The 10,722-nt window shown below is 44.8% G+C and overlaps 1 protein-coding gene across 2 annotated transcripts; it reads left to right on the forward strand.

Moving 5' to 3' along the window:
* The first annotated feature begins 3,165 nt into the window (after positions 1-3,165).
* TARDBP (TAR DNA binding protein) lies at positions 3,166-8,427 on the forward strand. Of its 2 annotated transcripts, none has more exons than XM_064730633.1 (6): positions 3,166-3,385; positions 3,747-3,999; positions 4,707-4,870; positions 5,181-5,321; positions 5,983-6,153; positions 6,506-8,427. In XM_064730633.1, the coding sequence occupies exons 2-6, from the start codon at positions 3,762-3,764 to the stop codon at positions 7,034-7,036; spliced, it is 1,245 nt and encodes a 414-aa protein (XP_064586703.1). In that variant the 5' UTR covers positions 3,166-3,385; positions 3,747-3,761; the 3' UTR covers positions 7,037-8,427. The 2 variants fall into 2 exon arrangements, with proteins under 2 accessions (XP_064586703.1, XP_064586704.1); XM_064730634.1 differs by having other exon boundaries at positions 3,289-3,410.
* The last annotated feature ends 2,295 nt before the right edge of the window (positions 8,428-10,722 follow it).

Below are 10,722 nucleotides of genomic sequence, written 5' to 3' on the forward strand. Positions count from 1 at the left end.
CTTTTGAAGGAGTCTATTTCCAACCCCCTCTGTAAATTCCAACGGTTGCATTCAGTATTTAGAACCTGTCACACACCAATGAATGCAATTTTATGTTAGTTAGCAATTTTATTTAGTTCCCAGTATGTGCGTTTTATCCTTTGGTTTATGCCAACTTATGCTGATGGAAGTTGATGCTCTTCCATGCTAGGAGTTACTACAGAATCTAGCCAACAAGAGACTGAATCCCAGCTCCACTACACTGCACAAGGAATCAGATTCTGCTGGAAGATGCCTGGCATATCAGCATTGGGAACTGACTGGATACCTCTGTGAATCACAGGGAGAAATTCTTCCCAGGCTCTGCTACTGGATGCTCTAGAAAGGCAAGGGAGATGACTTGAAGATGGTTTGATCTAACTCTGCCAAACAAAACAGAGCAAAATTATTTTTGCATTCCCTGTGAAAGATGCAAATGTTTGGTAGTTCCCACAGGTAGCACTCAAACAAGAGGGTGGAGATGGCAGATAATCCCCACTGTTCTAAACTCTTCACAGCTCACAAAAGAGCCAGCAGGCCAATGCCAGCAGTGGCTTTGGAGCTCAGAGGGGCCTTTTTGTCACCATTTGGGTTTCCAGTAACTACAGAAGATTCTTAACCTCTACCAGAGCTCTCAGCCAGGCCAGTCCTTCTGTTTGCTGGGTTTGCTGAGTAGCAGCCAGGACACCACCACACCTGGCTGGTGAGCCCTGAGTTCCAGTGACATGGACCCCAACAAACCTCACCCAATAGCTACAAGGGCTGAAAGGACCCAGACTGAGCCACTGAGCCCTCTGGAACTTTAAAAGAGCCAAACCTATTTAAAAAATCTGATTTTCAATGTGTTTGCTGAGAGACTAAAAAACACATCACCTGTTCTAATCAGTCTGGAAGAGTTAAGTAAATGAGGGTATGAACCAAAAGGAATGCAGAAACTCTTCCTCTTTACAAAACAGGACTAAACTATCTCAGGTGGATTAGAAATGAGATAACTGGAGTCATCATTTCATAGGATCGTGGTAAAATTGCCTTAAATATTTCAGGATCTATAATGAAGTCTTAAGTGTTGTTTTAGCTGAATTAGGAAGAGTGTGAGTGCCATGGACTAAGCAATCTTTCCAGGTACTTTATGTGGGTGAAAGCTACTTATTTTGTTTCAGAGAAACTTTTCTTTAGTAGTTTTAGACTGCTGGGCATAAGTAAACTTTTATGTTGATAACTTGCTTGTGAATGGAAAGCTCTCATGATGGTAGATGTTTATGGAGAAACTGTTCATCCTCCTTATCAATCTGACCAGACCAATACACCATTATTCATTAAATTCTCCTGTCTTTTACTGCTCTGTAATTAGGAATAGGCCCAGGCACTTTGTGTTTTTCACTACCCACAGTTGCATGGTGTTTTTGTATCAGGAGCTTATATTTAGGTGCCCATTGATGTTGTTTTTCATCCCAAGTGCTTTTGGGAGGGCGAACAGTTGATCATTATACTGAGTTTGCTGGTACCCACGAGCACACTTAACCTAGAGCAGCAAATAGTTATTGTATTGCATTTTGTTTTGTGCCTCTGGGCACACTTAAGTCAATGTACATGATGGCTAGTACCACATATTGTATTTGTCTGCACCCATGGGCCCTTGGAATTGCCAGTGTGAGGGAATTGGTGAATTAACTAGTGGTATGCTGGTGTACTTACTTCAAGAGCAATGCTACTGTTAATTGCTAAACTTAAACCTAATCATAATACAAAATAACAGAAGTGCTGCAAGAATCCCGATTCACACAGAAAAGGAATAGTGACATTTGCTTGATTCTAAGCTTGTTTATTGCCAAAACTGAGGATGTTTTAGGGCAGAAGTCTCTGATGGCTAATTGTCCTTCTTTCCCTCCCTGTTTTACAGTTGGCACAGAGCTCCCTGTTCTCGTCAAGCTTCTACTCGCACAAAATCCAGTCCAAGGCCGGTGTTTACTCTGCTCATTAGTGAAATTACCACCAGGTGTTGTGTGAGATGGAGGCTGCTCTGCTTCAGCACCACAGCAACCTCAGTGCTAAACTCTGAGTGGAAATGGTGCAGCACATAGTGCTGACACACTAAAATTACCATTCCGTCCTCACAGCATGTTCAAACAACACTGGCTGTCTCCATGCTGACTTGGCAACACCACAACTGGCTTTGGGATGCATATTGTGGATCACTACAAAATTTCTTCGAGTGATCCACAATATACATTTCTTCTTCTTTTGTTAGCCTGTGTCTAGTCAGGTCCTCTCAGAACTGCTGAAAAATGGTAATTAAATGGTAAGCCTGAGTCTCAAGTCACACTCAAGGCATGGATGAGCTGAACTTCAGTGGTGCTGGGAGCCAATTTTTGCACTTGAAGAAATATAAAGTGGGAGTCTTAAATACTCTCAGCAGAAGCTATTAATGCAGGGTACTGGATTAACCTTTTCTAGCAGTAGAGTCCTCTGTCCTTACTAATAGCTCTTTCTTTTTATGAGATTCTTTGGGCGGTTTTTTGGGGTTTCTTTTTTGGTTTCCTTTTCTTTTCTTTTGTAAACACTCCTTGAGCTCTGGCAGCCCTGGGACCGTGACCACTGCCCTGGGAGCCTGTTTAGTGCCCGACCATCCTCTGGGGGAAGCATCTTTTTTTTTGCTCTATTTGCCTAAACCTCCCGTGACACGCCTCCAGCCGTTCTCTCACTGGTATCAGAGAGCAGACATCGGAGCTACTCCTGCGCTGCCCCTCACGAGGAACTTGTAGGCTGTGATGAGGTTTCCCCTCATTCTTCTTCATGCTGAACACGCTAGGTGGGCTTTGGTGTTTGTTTGTTTTGGGTTTTTTTTAATGAGGTGGCCTCGTTTTTTCTGGTAGCGGAAACGGGAGAGAGGCGTCACAGAGCTTTGGCAAGGATGTCTTTGCTAGCGGCTTCTCCGGGTGAGCTACCCGGGACTCCGGACTCACGGAGCTCCGCCGTGACGGACCCGCCGGACCGGGCCCGGACGGCTCCGGCTCCCGGCAGCTCCCGCGCTCGCGCATGCGCGGCCAGGGCCGCACCACCGTCCCCGCGCTTGGGGGGAGCACGGCTCTGAGAGCTGCCGTCGTCGCCGCCGGTTCCGAGAACGCCCCGGCCGATCTCCGGCTGTAAGCGACAGGCGCCCGCTGGGGCAGGGCCGGGGCTCCACGCTCTCCCGCATTCCGAGCGCCCCGCCGGAGTTCGCTGCCCCCCTCGGCCACCTGGAATGGTTCGGCCCGCGGCCCGGCCCGGCCTCTGAGGAGCCGCGGCCGCCATTTTGTGCGGCGGCGGGTAGAGTGCGGTGGAGGGGGTGTTGAGGAGTTTTTGGGGACGTCGCTCCCTTTCCTGGCTGGTGAGCGGGGCCGGGGGGCGCTGAGGTGGGTGGAGCCGCATCCGGAGGTTGTGGGCTCGGGCGGGTCCGGCAGGCCGCGAGGCCGGCAGGGGCTGTGCTCCCGGCTCCGCGGAGCTAGCCCATGGCGCCCCTGGGAATTTCCGTCGTGCTCGGGGACTAAGTCGCTGTTTGTACCTCCATAGCTCCAGCACCGGCCGAGGTTTACAGCAGGCCCGGAGGCTTTAGTGTTAATGAATAGCGCGTTTCGGGGCCCCCTGTTGTGTAATAAAGAGAGATTCGTGCCTCAGGCCGAAGAAGATGAAAGCCAAGTCGGGGGGATAGGGTGATCGCTTACGCCTTCTTTTTCCCTTTTGTACTTCAGTAACTTCCAGCGAAGATGTCGGAGTATATCCGGGTGACGGAGGACGAGAACGATGAGCCCATCGAAATCCCGTCGGAGGACGACGGCACGGTGCTGTTGTCCACGGTGACGGCGCAGTTCCCCGGGGCGTGCGGGCTGCGCTACAGAAACCCGGTGTCGCAGTGCATGCGAGGAGTCCGGCTGGTCGAGGGCATCCTGCACGCCCCCGAGGCCGGCTGGGGAAACCTCGTCTACGTCGTGAATTATCCCAAAGGTTTGTCCTCGTGGCTTCGGTTCTCCCTTCTGGGCTGCTTTCTTTAAGGTCCCATGTTGTCTTTAAGCAACATGTTACTCTTTAACTTTCCAGTTCCCAGTGATTTATTCAGGTGTCTGTTCTGCCGAGTAGGTCTGATCCCATTGAGTTTTTTATTTTTTTAACTACCTAAACAAATACTTTAAAGACAAAGTCTTGCATTATCCTTGAAGGCTACTCTTGTATAGGCCTTCAAAGGGTACTATTTGAAGTGTACTGTAATCTCTGTACTCACAGACACTTTTCCTCAAGGCATGGTTTAGTCAGAGGTACCATTCAGAAGTGTTCAGGAAAGGAAAAACCTGACCACCCTGCTCCATCCCCCCAAAAAAGAGGGGAAGAAAATAAATTGCTAGTGAAGTAGTCTTGTTAAACGTTTTCCCCACCTTATAGTGGGGAAAACATGAAATTTTTTCCAACCTTATGTGAATGTTGCTGGATAATTCTCAAGTAAACTAATGCAGTACTAACTGGGTTAATTTGCTTTTTGGAGGAGCATTCAGTTGTGGACTAGCTTTGGTTCAGGACAGTCAGATATGTGTTCCATTTAGCTCTCAACAGCTGATGTACTCTTCCTCATCACGGTTTCTGATTTAACCCCATGCAGTTCATAGTCACTGGGTCAATTTCCAGCTCTGAGGATGTCTAATGTACTTTTTTATATTCAGATAATAAGAGAAAAATGGATGAAACCGATGCATCATCAGCTGTGAAAGTGAAACGAGCAGTGCAGAAGACTTCAGATTTAATAGTCTTGGGTCTTCCCTGGAAAACCACTGAACAAGACTTAAAGGAATATTTCAGTACCTTTGGAGAAGTTCTGATGGTGCAGGTAAAATCCATTTGCAGCTCAAGTAAGGAGGGACATTGGGTAGATATCAGGCTCCTGAGAAAGCAGTAGAAACAAAGAAGCTTTATAAATTCGGACAAGATCAGAACCTGTGTCTCTTCCTAAGGATGTCTTTTTTTTTTTTCCATGAGCCTGTTAATTTTGGGAGAAGATGTTAAGGAATTAGAGGTTGCTGTGATAAGAATGGTTGGAAGACAGGTGAACTCTCAAACAGATTTTTACCAAATTCATTCAGTAACAACATGCTTCATACTAGTGGTTACTTCTGGTTTTTGTTTTTTTTCCCACCTAGGTTAAGAAGGACATTAAAACAGGCCACTCAAAAGGTTTTGGGTTTGTTCGGTTCACGGATTACGAAACCCAAGTGAAAGTAATGTCTCAGCGTCACATGATCGATGGAAGATGGTGTGACTGTAAACTTCCCAACTCTAAGGTACTTTGGGATTTACCACTGCTTTTATTTGTACCAAACACTCCAAGTGCACCTCTCCATCAGCTGTGCACAGATTAACTGTCCGCTCTCGGATGTGGCTTTACTGTGAATGAGCAGAACAAGCGAGAGCAAGGAAGGAAAACAGGGAGCAGGTGGGTGAGCTGGAAGTAATTTGAAATGTTGGGAAAATCACTCATTATGTGAGGGAATGAAACACAGATAGAAATCTGTGTTTGATGTCCAGCAATACCTGCCTGACTTGCCTGTTGCATGAATAAATGCAGAATAAAGCAGATGGAATCGCTAATTTGGGGAAGAGCAGAACAAGTCTTTGAGTTCCAAACTGAACCTATAGCTTCTATTCTTGTCTCTGTGTGCAATTATCACAAAAAAGTGTTCTGCAGTGGCCTTGTCACCATCCCTGTGTTGCTCCCATGCTCATTTTCTTGTGGTTTTTCCCCCCCACCTTTACCAAGGTGCAGCCATGTCCTTGGAATAGCATTTTTAAAATATACTTATTTTAAGTCTTAAATTTACAATCTCAAAGTTTGTTCCATCAGCAGCTGTCAGATCAGGCTAGATTATGAGTGTCATTTCCCATCCTGTGACTCAGTTCTCGAGGACTGTAGTTGTGATGGTTTTTGCCTTCAATTCTCTCCAGCAAAGTCCCGACGAGCCCTTGCGCAGCAGGAAGGTGTTTGTTGGGCGCTGCACCGAGGACATGACGGCAGATGAACTGCGACAGTTCTTTGCCCAGTATGGGGAGGTGGTAGATGTCTTCATTCCTAAACCCTTCCGAGCTTTTGCTTTTGTTACGTTTGCAGATGATCAGGTAAGTCTTAAAATATTTTAACTTCATAGACTATATTTTAGTAGCATGATAAAGTGTCATTTCTGGAACTACACATGAAATGCTTACTTGTCCACTGTCTGATTTATTGAATGGACTGAGAGTACACTTTCAGATGCAGCTGTGCAGACAGGACTTTGTACTACAGTTAGTGTAGTGATGAATGCAAAGCTAAATCACTTCAAATTGAATTAAGTACGTGCATATGCTTTCTTTGCAGGATAAATATCTGGTCAGAATTGTAGGGGGTGTTTTGTGTTTTGTCTTGTACTGCTAACATTTTTGAAAAAAAGGACATCTAACATACATTTAATCAATCCCTTATTTCTTATAGGTTGCCCAGTCTCTTTGTGGAGAGGACTTGATCATTAAAGGAATCAGCGTACATATATCCAATGCTGAACCTAAACACAATAGCAGTAGACAGTTAGAGAGAGGTGGAAGATTTGGTGGTAACCCGGGAGGCTTTGGGAATCAGGGGGGATTTGGTAACAGTAGAGGAGGTGGGGGAGGACTGGGCAACAACCAGGGCAGCAACATGGGCGGGGGTATGAACTTCGGGGCCTTTAGCATCAACCCTGCCATGATGGCAGCAGCGCAGGCCGCCCTGCAGAGCAGCTGGGGGATGATGGGCATGCTGGCCAGCCAGCAGAACCAGTCAGGGCCCTCGGGGAACAACCAGCCTCAGGGCAACATGCAGCGGGAGCAGAACCAGGGCTTTAGTTCAGGCAACAACTCATACGGAGGGTCCAACTCGGGGGCAGCGATAGGCTGGGGCTCAGCCTCCAACCCCGGCTCCAGCAGCGGGTTCAACGGGGGCTTTGGTTCAAGCATGGATTCCAAGTCGTCAGGCTGGGGAATGTAGACGCAGTGGGCTCTGATACTGACTCTATGGTGGGAAATCAAATTTTTTAACTCATGGTAAGTATACTGTAAATTACGTATATGCTAAAATTTTCCAAATGAATTTGTTCAGTGTGCAGTATATTCAGCAGTATTTTTGACATTTTTCTTTTCTAAAAAAAAAAAAGAAAAAAAAGAAAAAGAAAAGAAAGGTAAAAGGAATTTTCTAAGTTTTGTTACATATCTAGTTGGAATTCTGAATGTTTGGAAGTGGACTGCTGTTTGCCCGATAGGTGAACTAACACTACAGTCTATAGGAAAGGTTTCTCCTGTAATACTTTACCCCTTGTTTCCTGGTTACATGAATTCTTTGCATGTTCAAAATGGAACCATTGGTCAGAAACAGCATTCTCTCCCTCTTGTTTTTAATTTGATCCCACCATAAGACTCTCCAAGCGCCCCGTTGGACAACACAGTGTCATTTTTGTTTGTGTTCGTTTGTTTTTTTTAACGCTGTCTCCCCTCCATACTAAAGTACGATATGAAGGCTTCATTTAATCTCCGCAGTTCATCTCATTTCAAATGTGTATGGAAGAAGCACTTCATTGAAAGCAGTGCTGTAAATATTCTGCCTTAGGAATACTTCTGTCTACATGCTTTCTCATCCAAGAATTCTTCATCACACCGCACATGCTGCGTCTTAGACGGTGGGTGTTCCATTTTTATCCGCTACTCTTTATTTCATGGAGTCGTATCAACGCTGTGAACGCAAGGCTGTGAGATGGAACCAGAAGGCTGTTTGAACTTTTGAAACCATGTGTGGGATTGGTGGTGGTGCCGAGGCATGAGAGGGCTGGTATGTGCGAGATAAAGGAGCGAGCGCATGCAGAGACCTGGTGGTGCATTAATGGGATTTTATTTGACTTGGCGAGATGTCTCTCGATCCTGTGGCTTTGGTGAGAGAGTGTGCGGAGAGCAATGATAGCAGATAACGTACGAGTGTTTATTGCATTCAAAGGACATCCACATGTGGAAGACTTTTAAGTGGGTTCTCTACCTAGTTAATCAATTAGTTGAATGTGTTACGTGAAATGGAATATTTGTATTTCTTTTCCCTTATGTCAACTGCTGTGAATGCTGTATGGTGTGTGTTTTTTTTCTGTTAATGATCTGTAAGTGTGGTAATGTGACCTGAAGATGATGGGGGTTTGTGATGAGAACATTGAGCTTGTGGTGTGCTTTGCAGTAGCTCTTTTAGCAGACATCACTAGAGCTCAGTGTGCCTCTCCAGGGTGGAAGTTCCATTGTCTGTAAGATATCCAAAAGAATGCTGTTTGCTGCAGTTTTGTGTTTGGATGCTTTTTATAAGATTTGTCACTGTAGGAAATTCTTAAATAAAACTGATTTAAGTAATATGTGTCTTTGTTTTGCAGCCCTGAATGCAAAGAATTCATAGCAGTTAATTAATTTTACCCTTTTGCGATGAACTTCTGTAAAGCTTTTTGCAGCCACTCGGTTTGTTTCAGATAAGCAGGTTCTAAAGGAGCCACCGCTCAGCACGTATCGATACCTGACACTCTCCTCTAAGCCACTGTAGCCTTGCACTGTGCAGTGACATAGATCTAAAATCCAGGTCCCACACCTTGGGGTGCCCGCACCTAGACTGGTAAGCAGCTCCCTCCAGATTTCATCTGTGCCAAGGAACCTTACTTGTTCTTTTAGCAGTGGAAGTTCCTTATCAGAAGTGGGTTGGGGGAAACAGAGTTGCTGTCATGGTGGATTTCTGTCCACATCTTCTTTGGGGATGGATGCTTTTAACTTGTTTTTAGATCAGCCCACTCATGGCAAACAGGCTTCTGCCACACTTCCAGCCCAGAAGAGTGCTGTTAACTCCTGTTAAAACTAGTCACAGGAAAGAGTTTCCAGATGAGTAAAGCTCTGTAAATATACACAGACTGCTAAAGTTTGAACTGAGTTATGACAGGTGCAGAGGTGTCACATAGGAGGCAGCTTCTTAACAAAGTGCAAGGCATTGGAGCAGAAACTCATGGAAGGTTATTTCCACTTGTGGTATGAGCTTGAGGAATTGTGTTGTGTACTTGGGGTTGCAGCCCACTGAAGCTTGGATCTGTATTTTTCTATACACCATAATACTGTGCTGTGAATAGTCTGAATATGGATAATTACACAGTTTTTAACCTATGTGATTTTCAAGGGAATCTTCAGTATCCCACTGAGGCTTGTGAATAGCAAAGCATCTAAACAGCAAACAAAACTGCATGACTGAGCTTTCCACCTGCAGAATTAAAAAATCAGTTGTGCCTTAATGTGCTTAGTTTAAAGAGGGTTTCTAAACACCCAGGCTGAGAAAGGAATCCCACACATTTGTTCATATTCCACTGAAAAAGTTGCTTACATTTTTTTTCTGCACCTTAATCAGAATAATCTCCAAACTGTCCCATCTGTGAATTTTGCATTTTAGCACTTGCACTATTACCAGCTACTTCTGCTGAGTAACACTTTAAAATGGTATTCTTGGACCTCCAAAGACTAACTGTGACCCCCTGCAAGGAACCTCATGGTAAGTTTTTGTAATTAGCATGGTTTTAATTCTGTTTCAATTGCTCAGGTTTAGGTTTAAGAGACTGGTTGGCAGCACTGAGTAGTCTTTGCTAATAATTTTAGCCTTCCTTCACCTTCAAACAAAATCTCCTTTTCAAGTTACAGTATCATTTTAACTGCTTTGCATACTTTAATGTTTATAAGTGAGTAAATAAACTGTCACTGAAAATACTGAAGTGTTTGGAGTCTTAATTTTTTCTAGAGATACTTCATTTTCAGTTGCATTACTTCAGAAAGTGAAATGCTAATGAAAGAATCCAAGATACAAGAAAGAGGAAGTTTATTGTAGGGGGGGTCAATATAGAAAAAAAAGTTTTTCTAACAGTGCTAATTAGCTCCAAGAACCTGTTGTTGGATGGAAACTCCGAATGTGAAAGCTTGTTCTTCAGAAAAACACCATTTTTCCAGCTGAAAGCTGGAGCTCCTCAAGCAGCAGTGATGTGCAGGGGCACAGGGACAGGGAAATGCCCCCACGTACAGCCAGGGGCTGGTGCTGCAGACCTGGTGTGCCCCTGAGGGGTGGATGGAGGGATGTTGGTGCTCTGGGGGCTCTCACTTCACCTGTGCTCAGTCAGAAGCTGCAGCCCAACAAGAATTCACAGCACTATTTCATGTCACCAATGAGTCAGAAGTGACACAGATAAATCCATGCATTCACAGAAGGCTATATCTAACCCATTCCTTTTTATACTCTAGTTTGCTACATGTGGACCTAATTGGTCCTTTAATTAAAATTCTGTCACCATTGGCTAATTAAGATGACATCCCTTGGGAGTAAACAACTTGTTACAAATACCAGGTGCAGATTGATTAGAATTCTTTCTCTCCAGCACCCTAAAGTTTCCCAGACTGATTCATGGAAAGCTCATCTAGCTTTCTCTCTCTCTGACCAGGCTATTGCATCCACAATTAAAGAGAAATTCATAAAGCATGCTGTAGGCAGATGGCAGCTTTGTACAGTTGAAGGAGTTCTAACAGCTGCTGGGACATTTCCTCAACCCATCATCTGCAGCATAATATGTGTAAGATTAGTACTGATGATGTCCTGCTCCACTATAACCAGTACCATTATCAAAGGGGATGAGA

The sequence above is a fragment of the Zonotrichia leucophrys genome, chromosome 21, assembly GCF_028769735.1.
Source record: "Zonotrichia leucophrys gambelii isolate GWCS_2022_RI chromosome 21, RI_Zleu_2.0, whole genome shotgun sequence".
NCBI lineage: Eukaryota > Metazoa > Chordata > Aves > Passeriformes > Passerellidae > Zonotrichia > Zonotrichia leucophrys.

What these genes read in the sequence shown, in the direction of transcription:
- TARDBP (XM_064730633.1), top strand. Translation starts at nt 3,762, where the DNA reads ATGTCGGAGTATATCCGGGTGACGGAGGACGAGAACGATGAGCCCATC. An exon ending in CGTCGTGAATTATCCCAAAG is followed by an intron (nt 4,000 to 4,706) that starts GTTTGTCCTCGT and finishes TTTTATATTCAG; the next exon opens with ATAATAAGAGAAAAATGGAT. An exon ending in TTACGTTTGCAGATGATCAG is followed by an intron (nt 6,154 to 6,505) that starts GTAAGTCTTAAA and finishes TATTTCTTATAG; the next exon opens with GTTGCCCAGTCTCTTTGTGG.